At 46.2% G+C, this 15505-nt stretch overlaps 2 protein-coding genes across 17 annotated transcripts in view; one reads left to right on the forward strand and one right to left on the reverse strand.

The window, feature by feature from the left end:
• Nucleotides 1–10028, reverse strand: part of LOC125631227 (uncharacterized) — a 110404-nt gene extending 100376 nt beyond the window's left edge. For 2 of the 8 annotated variants that reach the window (XR_012667296.1, XR_012667297.1), the window contains exon 1: nt 9210–9343. Coding sequence is in view for 1 of the 8 variants with exons in the window: in XM_075125997.1 (XP_074982098.1) it covers nt 9210–9339 (130 nt within the window). In the remaining 7 variants the exon portion in view is untranslated. Of the gene's footprint in view, nt 1–9209; nt 9348–9667 lie in introns of those variants that run through there. The other 6 variants (XR_012667299.1, XR_012667294.1, XR_012667295.1 and 3 more) reach the window with 5 other exon arrangements.
• KMT2C (lysine methyltransferase 2C) overlaps nt 8593–15505 on the forward strand; it is a 328257-nt gene continuing 321344 nt past the window's right edge. For 8 of the 9 annotated variants that reach the window (XM_048837566.2, XM_048837562.2, XM_048837567.2 and 5 more), the window contains exon 1: nt 9366–9532. In XM_048837566.2, coding sequence (XP_048693523.2) covers nt 9366–9532 — 167 coding nt within the window. Of the gene's footprint in view, nt 8605–9364; nt 9533–15505 lie in introns of those variants that run through there. The other variant, XM_048837560.2, reaches the window with a different exon arrangement.

The raw sequence follows: 15505 nt of genomic DNA on the forward strand, positions 1-15505 counted from the left end.
AGAGCATTTGGAGAAAGCACGAGAGGCCCAACGAACCTACTACAACCGTCAAGCAAAAACACAGAAATTTCAACCAGGAGAACGGGTGCTGGTACCAACAACAGAAAGCAAGCTCCTAGCCAGCTGCTGTGGACCCTATGAGATCGTGGAAGCCACTGGGGAGGTGAATTATAAGGTGATGCAGCCAGACTGCTCAAGGCCAGAGCAGATCTACCAATCAACTTACTGAAACCCTGGCTCGATTGGGAGACGTGCCTGGCTGTCCTGCCGGCTCCACCCCAGGCAGAGAGCCCACAAGGGCAGGTAAGGATATCCCCCAAATTAGCCCCAGAACAATGTACAGAGGTAATTGAAATGATCCAGCGGAACCAAGATGTGTTCTCCACACAACCAGGCCATATGACACTGATCCAACACCACATCGTCCCATGTCCCAGAGCAAGGGTGACAATAAAACTATATTGCATACCAGAGGCAAAAAGAGAAGAAATTAGGGCAGAAGTAAGGAAGATGCTGGAACTTGGGGTGACTGAGGAATCCCACAGCCAGTGGTCCAGCCCTATTGTCTTGGTCCCCAAGCCTGATGGCACCCTGAGGTTTTGTAATGACTTCCAGAAGTTAAATGAGCATAAGCTTTCGTGAGCTACAGCTCACTTCATCGGATGCATACTGTGGAAAGTGTAGAAGATCTCTTTATATACACACAAAGCATGAAAAAATACCACCTCCCACCCCACTCTCCTGCTGGTAATAGCTTATCTAAAGTGACCACTCTCCTTACAATGTGTATGATAATCAAGGTGAGCCATTTCCAGCACAAATCCAGGGTTTAACAAGAAAGTCGGGGGGGGGGGGGGGTTAGGAAAAAACAACAAGGGGAAATAGGTTACCTTGCATAATGACTTAGCCACTCCCAGTCTCTATTCAAGCCTAAGTCATTATGCAAGGTAACCTATTTCCCCTTGTTGTTTTTTCCTAACCCCCCCCCCCCCCCCAACTTTCTTGTTAAACCCTGGATTTGTGCTGGAAATGGCTCACATTGATTATCATACACATTGTAAGGAGAGTGGTCACTTTAGATAAGCTATTACCAGCAGGAGAGTGGGGTGGGAGGTGGTATTTTTTCATGCTTTGTGTGTATATAAAGAGATCTTCTGCAGTTTCCACAGTATGCATCCGATGAAGTGAGCTGTAGCTCACAAAAGCTTTATGCTCAAATAAATTGGTTAGTCTTTAAGGTGCCACAAGTACTCCTTTTCTTTTTGCGAATACAGACTAACACGGCTGTTACTCTGAAACCAGAAGTTAAATGAGGTATCCCAGTTCTATGCCTACCTGATACCACATATTGGTGAGCTGGTGGATCAGTTAGGGAAGGCCTGATACTTGACCACCTTGGACTTGACAAAAGGCTATTGGCAGATCCCTCTGGCTGAGGATGCCAAGGAAAAAACTGCTTTCTCTACACCCGATGCCTCTTCCAATATACTGTCCTCCCTTTTGGGCTCCATGAGGCCCCTGCAACTTTCCAACAATTGATGGACAGATTACTTCAACCCCATGCCAACTATGCTGCCACCTATTTAGATGATGTAGTAATCCATAGCCGTGACTGGGAGATGCACCTGGGGAAAGTGGAAGCTGTACCAGATGCTCTTAGACAGGCTGGCCTCACCGCTAACCCATCCAAATGTGCAACAGGGTTAGCCAAGGCCAGATACTTTGGGTATGTAGTCGGAAGGGGCCTGGTGAAGCCCCAGTGGACCAACCTGCCTGATCCGCAAGAAGCAAGTCAAAGCATTCTTAGAGATGGTGGTGTACTATCATCGGTTCATCCCTCACTTCTGATACCAGTCAGCTCTGTGTTCTTGGGGAACCAGGGTGCAGTATCCAGCCTGTCTGACTCATGAAAGACACTCCCCCACCAGCCTCTGTTTAAACCAAAACCCATCAGAGAGAAAAACTTGCAGAGAGCAGTGAAGAGACACACCTAGACCCCTCCTGACAAGGGTGACGAGATGAAGACCTCTCCATTAGCATACAGAATGAAGAACAGAGACCACTTCCCTAGTCACATCTGCATGAAAGATGGGACAGGGAGACGTCTCAATTTGCACACAGAATGGAGAACTGCACTGAACTCTGGGATCAGAAAAGCAGGGACGCACTGCATCATGGGAATCTCTGCTCCAGATGTTAATGAACCTACGCCTGCACACACCCAGCTCAGCAATTATCAGACCAATTCTAGTAATCAATCCTTGATTGATATCCAAAATACTGAAGCAGTCTGGTTGCATTGTGAACTCCCTGGAAGAAACCACCACCCAGAGCCAAGAGTGATCAGCTCCTATTGTCTAGCCTAAAGAAAACCCTTGAGTCATCAGTTTACCTATAAACAAATCTAGTGTTCTCCCTTAAACCATTGTATTTTCTCTACAAAATTCCCTACTCACCCTCCAGTCAGTGTTCTGATGCTTAGATCCAAACTATGCATCAGTTCCACTGGGATTTTCTCCTGACTGATCCTGCTGGGGGCTCTGCCTATCTCCTGCCCTCTAGACCCTGAGCTACCACCATCACCTGGGAACCGTGACCAGTTCAAGCCTCCTAGAATGGGTGAGATCTCTCTCTCTTTTCCTTTCTACCTCAGATATTAACCTTTAATAATGTATGTTATGTCGGTTTAGGCTCTCCTTGTGTAGTTATCACTGTTCAATAAAGTGGGATAGGGACATGTTAAACCTGTGGCACATGAGGGGGGGGGGGGCAGCTGAAAGTGCTGCTCAGCCCAGCCCATTGAGTACAGTGACAGATAAGGGGATCAGCTTGAGAGTGCTGATTGACCCGGTCTGCTCAGACTTGATCTGTTAGTGTGGGTGTGTATGCATACATGCACATTTATCTAGTTCTAGGGCTGGAGGAACCCAGTCCTGGGGAACCTAGGTCCTTCAGGATAGCTCGGGGAGGAGGGGACTTGCAGAAGGAAGGAGTAGAGCACTATATGAACACACAAATGACATAAGCAGTAAATTAATAGAATTACAGAATCTCCCCTTCCCCCCCCCCCCCCCAAGGGTAACACTCATAAAGGAGTATACCCTGAAGTAACGGGCACATCTGGTAACACTTAGCTATGAGGGCTGTGCCTCTGATGGACCTGATAAGAGCTCAGGGCCTGGAGATAGTTAAGTGGACCAAGGCAGCGGAAGAAGCTTTCACAGACCTAAGGACAGCCCTTTGCAGTCATCCAGTGTTCATAGCCCCAGATTTCAAAAAGAAATTCATCCTACAAACGGATGCCTTGGAGGTAGGACTTGGGGCCATCCTTTCACAGATGGTGGGGGATGAGGAGCACCTGATCCTTTACCTCAGCTGAAAGCGCCTGCCCAGAGAGCAACGGTACGCTGTAGTAGAAAAAGAATGCCTAGCACACGGAGATTCTATGATACTACCTACTTGGTCTGTCACAAGGGTGAACTGCTGCCACGCCCCACTCCAATGGATGCACACAAACAAGAAGAGGAATGCACAAGTGACTAGATGGTTCCTATCCCTACAATCTTTCCACTTCTGGATACAGCATAGAGCCAGAAGCCAATACGGCAACACGGACAACCTGTCATGACAACACTGTCTCTCATCCCAAGTAGCCCAACCCCCTAGTGTTGAGGTGGGGTAGAAGGGGCGGGGAGGAGGGTCAGGGAGCAGTAGGAGAGGGGAAAACTATAAGCCCTGGTATAAGGTGTGGTTCCCTGTAGAGAGGGAGGGTTGCTTCAGGTTAATTGGAGCACCTGTAGTCAATTAAGGCCCTATCAGGAACCTAATAAAACCTCCTGCTTCAGGCAGTCAGGGTGGGTGAGAAAAGAAAGAGGACTGGAGCTGTGGAGACTTAAAGACCAGGGAACCAAAGTAAGGGAGACCCTGCCCCAGTGTCTAAGGACTGAGGGTAAGAAACCTGCAGGGGTTGAGAGGGGCTGGGGCTCAGGCTCTGAGTGTGGAGTAAACTCAGACCGCTCCCCCTGCTTCCCTCCTCTACCACCTTCCTGGGCTACTACGAGGGCCCTTGGTGCCCCAAGAGCAGGGGCAAGGGGTGGTATCTTAGCCCCTGGACAAGAAAAGCGTGGGACCCACCATAATAACATTAGCCATTTTGTGTCATACTGCATTTTAATCTAGAAAATCAATTAGTAGTCAAAAATAGGAAGACTTGCATGTAAGCAATTTGTGCTGTTAATATTTTGTGTTTTTTAATGGAGGTAACATATGCAAAACTCTCAATCCTGAAAGACAATGTTGTCTAAGGCCTTGTTTACACAGGAAAATGTTACCTATTGATATAGTTATACAGGTATAGTGATACACGTATAGTTCTATCCCTTGCCCTCCACCCCCCATAGGTGGCTCCCCTCCCCCATACATTGGCCATGGAGACACATTTATTCTGGTGGCTTTTTTAGTTCTCTTAAACCACTTCTCAAGCAACATAAGCTAAACCAAAAGAAAAAAAAAAAGCCACTCTTCTACATGGGGGTCATACTTGTAGTACTATTTAGTTTATACCAAAAACTTTCCTGTATGGACAAAACCTAAAATTCCTAAGGCCTCGTCTAGACTAAGGTGTAAAGGTCTGATGTCAGCACACACTAAACACATTTTAAAAGTCTAGTGAAGACAAAGTACTTTGCCTTTAAAATGTGCCAAACTGATTAAATGAAAGCCTAGGGGGAGTATAGTAGGGTCCTATGGGTCATGGGCCAGGTCCAAACTAGGAAATTAGGTTGGTATAATTATGTTGCTCAGGCGTTTGAAAAATCCACACCCCTGAGTGATGCAGTTAAACTGACCTAACCTCAGGTGTAGCCAGCACTATGTTGTTGGGGTTGTCCCATCGACAGAGCTACTACCTCTTGTGGAGGGGGACTACCTAGGCTGATAGGAGAAGCCCTACCATAAGCTTAGATAGCACCTTCACTAAAGCACTGCACTGGTGCAGCTGCGCCACTGCAGTGTTTTCAGTGTAGACCTGCCCTTGATGGGTAAAAAGGTGTGTTTCTCAACCACATTAGCTCAACTGAGTTAGCATAACATGAATGAAAAACATTTAGCACTAATTAAGATGGATGCTAAGATGTTTGGTGCTGTGTTAGCTGACCTATGCTCCCCTAGGCTTTCATTTGATCAGTTTAGCATCTGTTAAAGGCACAGTGTCTTGTCTACAGGGGACTTTTAAAATGTTAGTTATCCTGCCTTAAATCCTAGTGTAGGCAAGGCCATTGTGACTACTTGGTGGTCTTTTCTGAGAATCATGCAGGCACATGTCCCAAAGAAACCAAAATTAAATCTCTAATTCATTTTATATAGGTTAGTGAACATCATTAGATCGATCTGGATTTGAATTAATAACATGAAAGAGAAAGTGCCTGTGGCCCACTACCAGCTCCTTGAGTCATCTTATTCCTCATTATTTTTGTTGCACAATGCTGTTTTTAATGCTATAATGATACAACAGTATTTACATACCAGTCCTCATGTTCCTTTAATGGCTTCCATAACAAGAGCTGTGCTTCTTCTCACTCTTGTTTTGGCAAGTCTGTGTGCATTAGAATTTTACTCCTAGTTTGTCATAAACATATCTAAAATTGTCTTGATGTGCTTAAAGTTAAAAATTGTAAATGTGACTTGTTTAAATACTCTTGCATGGGGTCTCAGTTATAGGTTGAAACCTATTTGTGCAGGCACTGAAAATACTTATTTTGAAGAGGGTTAGGAGTTTATAACTTCAGCTGGCATTTTCAAAGGAGTTCTGCCTTGATGGGCAAAAACAATTGAAAATACATTTATCATTTCAATTGAGTTAGTGTAATATGAATTAGAAACCTTCTTAACACCCATTAAAATGCAGGGTGCTGCCTTGGCTAAGGCTATGTATTCACTGCAAAAAAGTGTGCTTCTAACTCAAGATAGCTAGCTTGGGACATGTCTACACTTGATGGTTTTACCAGTATAGCTATACCAGTACTCTATGCCAGCAAAGTGCTATGCAGTTTGTACTAGCAAAACTGCATTTTTACCTGTATATATGTTCCAGTCCCTCAAAATGAAATAAGTTTTAGTGGCAAAAGCATAGTTTTGCTGGTATAGCTAGGTCTACACTAGGGGCTTTTGCTGGCAAAACTAGGTCAGTCATAAATCCTGCCCAACACATCCCTGACACAGCTATCCTGACAAAAGTTTATAGTGTAGACATGGCCTTGATGTAAAATCCTAGTGGAGACAAGATACTTGGATTGTAAGCCTGTTGGAGGGGGGGACCATCTTTTTGTTCAGTGTTTGTATAGTGCCTTGCACAATGAAGTCCTGGTCTACGATTGGGGCCCTTAAGTACTATCCTAATACAAATAAAAAGCTATAATAGGAGTTTTACCTCAGTGTAGATAGTTGAGGTAAACCCTACATGGGGATTATAGCGATGACCTCAACTAGCTTCACTGAAGTAGCTGGTGTGCCTTGTCTCCACTGGCATTTTACATTGAGATACCTATCTTGATGTAAAAAATAGTTTAATTTATTTTTGCAATATTTCTGAAGGTGGCTAGTAGGAATTTTTTTAGGGAAGGGGGGGAAAAGTTTTGTTCTTCATCTGGTCTTTTACCCAGATGCTGGTGACAGCTCTAGCTTTATCTGCTCCTACTTTGTCAGTGGTCAGGTTGTGTGTAATGGCAGACTAACTCAGGAAGTCATGGGTACGCTGTAGGTGGGTAAAGACAACACATCAGCCAGTGCACGTACACTCTTCAAAATGCTATCTATACCCTTGTGCCTATACACTAGTGTAATAATTAAGACCATTCTTCTCAATCAACTGGGGCCCAAAAGTAAGGCAAAGTCCTAAAAAAGGAACACAATATAAAGAAGGACTTTACAAGTTTTATTTGACCTTATTTATTTGGGGTCTTTTGTGGTACTGAGCACCAAATTTCTGGGTTCCTCAGCAAAGTTTTTAAATGAGTACACACACTGTCTGAGTCACTGCTCTATATATGAATGACTCAAATGCTGTAGGATGTTCTTTACCATACATAACATCAGTTTCATGATTCAGCATTTGTGATGTGAATCACTTATTTTCACACAGGTGAAACAGCACTGGCCTGGCCTGGGTGGAAGGTAGATGTGATTGTGAAAGGAGAGGGACTGACATTCCCTCAAAGTGTACAGCTGAGGGGTTGGGGTCCTGAAATACTCTGAGAAGCCTTGCTGAGGAGCAGCGCACAGGAGCTAGGGCTGTGTCAGACTGAGTGAGGGGCACAAGTCAATACATCCAGAACAGAAACACATTCAGCAGAGTCTTTCCTGGCAAAGAGGAGCAGATTTAAACTCTGCAAAACTGACTCCCGGGAGGGAGGTGTGGGGAGGCAAGAGCAAAGCAGGCGCCTCTGGCCTCCTCCCAGTCTCTCTAGCTCAGCTCCTTCCCTGGGCCGGGCTGCGCGTTTGGGGCGGATCCGGGATGAAAGTCCAGCTGTGCGCTCCGCCGCTGGGGTAAATAAGGCAGCTAGCCGGCCCGTCCTGCTCAGGTACCAAGCCCTTACGGCATGACGGCATCTTCCCAGGGCGACTTCCTCGCCCTGTGCCCGGACGTTAGGGCATCAAGCCGCGTATCTCCTTGGAACCAGACTCTAGCGGGCTGCGGGACGTATTAAATCCTGTGTAATAACGAGTCTTATTCTTAACCCCTGCGCTGAGCCCCAGTGAATCCGGGCGGGCAGGCCGCCAGCTAGGCCCTGCCCCGGGGGGGAAGCAAGGAGTAAGATTAGCGCAAACACAACCCCTCTCCGCCTCCCTAAAGCAGCCGCAGCTGTTGCAGCGAGAGTTGCTGGAAACCTTCCACGCTGCCCACATTATGTCTCTGTCTCAGAGGGCCAAACCCTACTCGCTCCTGTGATACAAGCTAGGCTCCTGGGCACTGCTGCCTGAGTGCATGCCAGAGAGACGGTTTGGCCCACGGTGCCCTGAACACGAAGGGCTGTGCACTGCGAGCACACAGCCTAACTCCAAGGGGAAGAGCTGCCGCATGCATGTCCGGCGCCACACGGTGCACAAGGAACAATCGCCATTGGGTTTTTGTATTAAAACAGACACTCTGTGTGCGTCTATCTGATGTGTCTGGATTTCCCCTACCGCTGTGTAAGGAACACATGTATGTATTAAACATCACACACACACACAGTCAGGAGAACTGACAGCTCCGTGCACCTTGGGCTAAATTCTGCTCTCCACTCATCGGGTGTAAATGTAGATTAACTCCACTTGATTTAATCCGGTTTACAGGGATGCAAACGAGAGCAGACTGTGCGCCCCTGGATCCGGCTACACGCTCCGTCCAGGTACGTGTTTTCTGAGCCATGGCTATGTACACCCAGCGCCGATTCCCCGCTGGTGCGGCTCCCTGGGAGCCGCCCGCAGTCTCGGCGGGGATGAGCGCACAGGGTGTCACACGCTCCGCGCCGCCGCCGCTCCAGGCTCGGAGCCCAGTCCCAGCTCCTGGGCTCCGCACTTTCCCCGCAGCCGCCGCCAGCCCGGCAGAGGCAGCGAGCCCGTGAGGTCAGCGTCGGCGGCGCGTCGCAGGGGTGTCTCTGCTGTGGGACGGTGGCTGGGCGGGCGGGCCGGGCAGGCGCAGTGTGGGGCCCGCGGGGGGAGGCGGGTGAGTGGCTCTGTGTCTATGTGTCGCACTGACGGGGGTTACACACCAGGGCCGCCGCCGCCGCACCGGGATCCCTCGCCAGCCGCAGGCCCCAGGCTTCCCCTCCGTCCCCCAAGTAAACTTCCTGCTCCCGGCCCGGCCGGGAAGGGAGCGGGGCCCGGCCGGACTCTGCCCCCGGCACACACACAACAGCTGGAGCTGTCAAAACTTCCTCTCTGCCTCGGCCCCTGCCGCCGCCCGCCCCTCCTCCGCCCCGGGGGCGCCGCCAGGGGGAGGGCGCCGCGTACAATGAAGCGGCGGCCGCCGCAGCCGGGCAGCGCAGGAGCCGGAGCAGCCGCTTGTTCCCGGGGCCTCTGAGCGGGTCGCCCCGCCGCGGGAGTGTCTCTCCCTCCCCGCCCCCTGGCGAGCCCGCTCTGCGGGGCGGTTATTGTGCGTGAGCCCCTTCCCCCCCCCCCCTTCCTTCCTCCCTCCCTCCCGGCCCTCCCGATGCCGCTCCCCCTGCTACCTGCGCTGGTCGGCGGCGGCTGAGGCCAGCGATGCGAGGCGGAGGTGGAGGAGGCGGAGGTGAGGCGGAGAGGCGCATCGGGAGCAGGAGGAGCATCGGGATCCTCATCGCCACCCTCCTCCTCATCCATGTGTCTCTCTCGTCCTGCTGACTAGGATGTCAACGGAGGACAAGAGTCTAGTCGGGGGGGTGGCGGAGCCGCCGCCGCCGCCCCAGCAGCCCCCCGAGCCCAGAGCTCCCCCCCCAGCAGCAGCCACAGACAAAAGACCTAGGGGCCGGCCTCGCAAAGATGGCGCTTCCCCTTTCCAGAGAGCCAGAAAGAAGTAAGTTCGGAGCGTGTGGGAGAGGCAGGGGACAGGGGGCAGGCAGCGCAGGGGGAGCTGTCAGCAGAGGCTCGCTCCTCAGCGCCCCCTCCCCTCTGCCCAATGCCATTTTGGGAGGGTCCCTTCCCTTCTCACCTTTCTTCTTTCTTTTCCTCCTCTGCCCGTTGCACTCTCCCCTCCTCTCCCACTGCCCTCTTCTTCTTCACCTTTGGCCTCTTTCTTCTCTCCTTCCTTTTCACTTCTCTCTTCCTTTTCTCCTCCCCTCTTTCTCTCCCCCTTTTCCCAGCCTTGCCCATGGACCCCTCTCCTCTTTCCCTTTCTTTTGCACCTTCCCTCTGCCCTTCTTGGGTCTCTCTTCTCCTCCAGAGCTCTGGCTTGCCCTCTATTTCAGCTTGTCCCTTGATGTCTTCTGGCTGTTTCTTTGGGGCTTTTTTTAAAAAAGAAAAGATTGATTTAGCCCTAACTGGATGACCCTAAAAACCTCTCTCTTTACGCAGAAGTTTAGACAGCAATTTCCTGTAGCCAAACCAGCCCCGGAGTGTGTTTGAAAGTGGAAGCTGCTTTCTCCCTGGAGCTGTCAAACGGCCTCAGACGGGGTCTGGTGGCCAGGCTAGGGGAGGGTGTAAGGTAGCAGGCACAACAAGAGGGTGGTTGGGAAGATTGTGGTGTTTTGCGTTGTTGTTTGCTGTCGCCGGTTTGCTTTCTTCTCTGGTCCCTGCTCTCCTCACGCTTCAGGCGGAACTGAATGTGCACCGTACACTTTTAGCAAACTAAAGCAGGCTGCCCCTTGCAACTGCGTCAACTATCAACAGCGCATCTCAGCCAAACCTAGGGAGCGCGTTGGAGTGATCTGCTGCGTCCATATGTGGTGCAGGTGGACTGTGGACTATGTTTGGCTTTAAATGGAAAGTCCCTTTTGTGGCACTTTTGTGTGGGAGTCAGGAATGTGTTATATCTAACGTCCATGTTCTGCTGTGTGCACTAACGAATACTCTCTGACAGTGTATATGAGTCAATTATTTATCATAATACTAATGTGTGTGAGGTGTATTAGAGAGACAAGGTGGGTGAGGTAATATCTTTGTTTAGACCAATTTCTGTCTCTCTGTTGTGAAGCAGGACTCCAAAAGGCCTCATTCCCATAGTGCTACTTATGTACCAACTGCACTCAGTTTTGGTTTTTAATGAGAGGCCTTTCCAGGATAAAAGTAAAATAAACCTGTTTGCTACTATTTTTAATGTTTATGTTCTGAATGTAATGAACTACAGGCTATGGACCATGTTGCAGGCTTAAAGTTTTAGTGTTTTTGTTTTTTAAGGGTCACAGTCAACTTGACATCTAGTCAATTTAAAACAAAAATGTTTTGTTAAAGCTAGTTTACTAAATCTTCTCCTGAATCTCCCAGTCAGTTTTTGTAGCTTTATAATGAAAGACTTTACACAAACAACAGTGGAAACAAACTGTACAGTATATGGAGAAACTGTGAAACTGACTATATACAAAGTGCTGTTAAGTGCATAAAATAAACTGAACACATAGAGGAAAATATTTTTGTTTGATCATTCAGTTGTATTGATCTTCTATGTTGTTTGTAATGAGTAAATATATTGTTTTAGATAAAAATCGGATTCATTTTTGTTTTTTGTTTTCCTGTTCACAGTTTAGAGGCTTTCTAACATTGACTGTCTGGTTTTAGTGTGGCTATGTCTTCTAGTAGCTTTTAATTCATGACCCCATCCCTCTTAAATCTTTGTGTTTTGTTAAAATAATATAGATATTTCCCATAGTGGAAGTTTAAAGTGGTTAGCAGTCCTTGCTACTGTTTGTGTGCAGCTCAGTTGTAGACCAGAAGGGACCATCATGATGATCTAGTCTGACCTCCTTCACATTGCAGGCCACAGAACCTCACCCACCCACTCACTCCTGTCATAGACCCGTAACCTCTGGCAGAGTTACTGAAGTCATCAAGGGGATGGATCACTTGATGATTACCTGTTCTATTCATTCCCTCTGGGGCACCTGGCATTGGCCATTGTTGGAAGACAGGATATTGGGCTAGATGGACCTTTGTTCTGACTCAGTATGGTCATTCTTATGTTCTCAAATCGTGATTTAAAGATTTCAATCCTTGCATTCAGTACTGATTCATCTGCTTTACCCTTATATTTGAAAAAAGAAAAGGAGTACTTGTGGCACTTAGAGACTAACCAGTTTATTTGAGCATAAGCTTTCGTGAGCTACAGCTACTGAATGCATCCGATGAAGTGAGCTGTAGTTCACGAAAGCTTATGCTCAAATAAATTTGTGGGTCTCCAAGGTGCCACAAGTACTTCTTTTCTTTTTGTGAATACAGACTAACACGGCTGCTACTCTGAAACCCTATATTTGAATACTTCTTCCCATTTTATTTGTACATATAACATCTAGTTACATATGAAGCACTTGAATTACTTTTACAAAAATAGTTTTTATAAAGAAACTCTGAATGCTGCCTACTTATGCCTATGTGTCTGTGTAGCTACAGAATATTAAAAAGTGAACTAATTTAATTTAATTCATTTTTAAAATACCGCAATTTGTGGAAAACCTAATTTCTTCCATGCCAGTTTAAGATCATCCGTGTACTTTGTGAAAAGTGAAGTGTAAGTGTAATTCCTTTCTCAATTATATTTCTAGCATTAAAGGGAGACTGCCAGTCAGTTTTAAGGAGAAATCTAGATTATTTTTTATTAAAAAAACATTTTCTAAACCTTTCAAAAATATAAATACTTATATATAAAATGTGTACCAGTGTGTGAGAGTCAGAAAATGAAACTAGCTAGAGAAAAAAGTGAAACTGTTTTTCATTAGCTATATGTAATGCACATGAATTGTGTGAGTGAAATACGAAAAGTAAAACAGACAGTTCAAGTTGTTTGTTTTTTTCCTCCACAATTTTAATATTACTGTATGTGACTTTATGCTGCAAACTGATCCTTGCAAGAGGACTTCAGTGTGTGTATGAAAAGTTTTCGTGATTGTAGCCCAAGGTGTTACAGGAACACAAGGAATCAACATTTCTAAAAATAGGATTTTGGCGTTGGTAGTAGTGTTGCTCCAGTTTATCACTGATCAGATGAAGACTGGATTGTTTTTAATCACCAGTGCTTCTGGAAAGAGAGGTTTCTTTTAAAGTATACTGTTTCGATCTTTAAACCAGTCTAATATCTTTGAATCTTAAAATTAGCTATGCAGATGCAAAACAAACATTGCATGAAAATAAAGTTTCCATTTTTTGTATGATTGCTTAGCTATGTCTTTCTCCTCTCTCCTGTGCTTTCTAGTTGGATTAATATGTCTCTTGTAAATCAGATAATAGAGCATATGTCTGAGCACGTTTTGTACCATAATCACATGTCTAAGTCACTGTTAGCCAATCAGATTGTTCAGCTACTTTATCCCATTACGGAAAATGTTCCATTGGATATTCAGTCTAAGTAATGATCTAAATAAGAACACTACACTACATTAAAACAAAATAGCTGGAGTAAAAGGATTTATGAGTTAAAGGTGCTGCCTTTAAAGAACAGTATTTGAAAAATACTCAGTTAGTAGTATTTTACCTCCTTGTTGACCATGGTTTCAAATGGATGATTGAGTTAAGACTGTTTTTCATTTTCCTATATAGGGTTTGCTCCCGTGAGATGCTCAGACCCCACAGCTCTTCACAAATGTAGGCCCTTTATTTATTTATTGTGGGAGCACAGAAATTTCCACACTAGTAGAGATTTACATAGTTCTATCTAAACTGGCATCCTGCCTCTGGCAGCAGCACTACCTGACGTGTCGTAAAAAGGCTAAAAATCCTCATAGTGCACCTAGGCTTTGTGCCATGTTCTGCATAAGAAACATGGGAACTTTCTTGTAGGTGAAGAAGGAATTGGTATACACTATGAAGGAGGGACTCATCAGTTGTCAATACCTTGAGCGTTTCTGCCTGTAGAGAAGTATGTCAAAACAGCTTTTCTGAGGATGTGGCAGAACTGAATGTATAGTTATGTGAAAGATATAGCCCCCAGGAAACATCATAGGTGAATAGTTATTTATTATCTGTGTAAGTGGCAAAAAACTTAATTAATGAACTGTTAAGGTTGCCTGGTGACAGCTTGTACCCTTCCAGAACATCAAGTTCAGTGAAACTCACTTCTGAAAATCAGGGAATACAGAATTAAGATAGGTTTCAGAGTAGCAGCGATGTTAGTCTGTATTCACAAAAAGAAAAGGAGTACTAGTGGCACCTTGGAGACTAACCCATTTATTTGAGCATAAGCTTTCGTGAGCTACAGCTCACTTCATTGCATCCGATGAAGTGAGCTGTAGCTCACGAAAGCTTATGCTCAAATAAATTGGTTAGTCTCTAAGGTGCCACTAGTACTCCTTTTCTTTTTGAGAATTAAGATAAATACTCATTCAACCTTGACTCCGCCCCCTTGGTGTTGGCAATCACCACTGGAAATTATCTGCATGCATTCCAGCTGTATTCACATTGTTAGGTGTAGCTGTATTGAATGGTGGAGGAATAAATTGGAGTAGCATGGAAGAGTTGCGTTCATGATATGAGAGATCTGGGTCTAAGTCCCGCCCATGTGTGTGATTGAAGGAAGGAGATGTGTGTGCACCCTGAGGTGCCAATCTGCATCATTTCAATACAGAATTGTGTAGGTTATAATCAGTAGCAGGGCACTGGGTCTTCTTGCCATGGCTAGTGTCAGAAGTGAGGTGGGACATGAGAGCAGTCTGCGGATTTAATGAGGGACATGAGAAAGTATAGGTTTAAGTGGTATCCTGTGTGTTTAATTTCAGAAGTGTGGTATTGTCAGGTGAGTCGGCTCGGTGTTTGAGTGTAGGGCAGGTGCAGGTAATGCTTCATTACAGTGAAAAGGCAGAGTGTGAGTATGTGCATTCTGGGCATATTGGAGCATTGTTCAAAGAGGGTGAGTTAAGGTTGTGTGGGCGTTTGTTTACCTTACCTCTGTATTTCCTGGTTTTCAGATGTTTGAGTTTTGCTGAACTTGATGTTCTGGAAGGGCACAAGCTATAACTGGACAGCCTTCTCTGTGTTAATGAAGTTTTTTTTGCCATTTAACTTCATACATTTTTTTAAACAGGAAGAGAAATGTTGATAGGAGTTCGTGGTCATTTAAATCACCTGGATTTGCAATTGATAAACTACTTTGGCTAGGTAATAATATAAAGACCTAGCTTTTATATAGTGCTTGTCATGAGTAGGTCTCAGAAAACTTTACATCATTAACCCCATTTTACAGATGGAAAATGAGAGCATAGAAAGATGAGGTGACTTGACCAAGGTCACCTAGCAGGCCAGTGGCAGAGCTAGGAATTCAAGTCCAATGGTCTTTCCATTAGACAACACAGTTGCTGTGTGATTACTCAGCACTCCGCCCCCCTCCTCTACATTTTGTCATAGTGGAAGGGGGATAATGGCCATGCTTTGAAATGTTTGCAATGTTCATTTGGTAACAGGGCTGATGAGAGACCAAGGATGAGATTTCTGTGTCCCAAAACAGTGACAGATTTATGACATGGTTGTTACATAACTTTAAGTGTGTGAGAGAAGACTGGTGTGTGTCTCTTTCCTTCCCCACAGCTTTCCTCACCATTCCTTGCAACATGTAATCCACCTCTGCCAGCATTTCCAGCTCCCTCTTCCCTCTCCTCCCCTCCCCATCCCACTAAGCTATTAGTTGGCATTGTAGAAACTATTGACATGTAAGAAGTTGCTCCTCTTGTCTCCTGCCCTATGCTACTGAGAAGCATATCACAGGCATCACCTTACTGAAGGGCCCGGTGTTACTTTGGTTATGTAGTCCAACTTGCATGCTGAGCAGGTCCTCACTCCTACTACCCACCTTTAGCTGGGACTCCAACCCCTGCTTCAGCCAGGCTTCCCTAGCCATACCCCAGGTCCACCC

This window comes from Caretta caretta, chromosome 2 (genome assembly GCF_965140235.1).
Source record: "Caretta caretta isolate rCarCar2 chromosome 2, rCarCar1.hap1, whole genome shotgun sequence".
NCBI classification, from domain to species: domain Eukaryota; kingdom Metazoa; phylum Chordata; order Testudines; family Cheloniidae; genus Caretta; species Caretta caretta.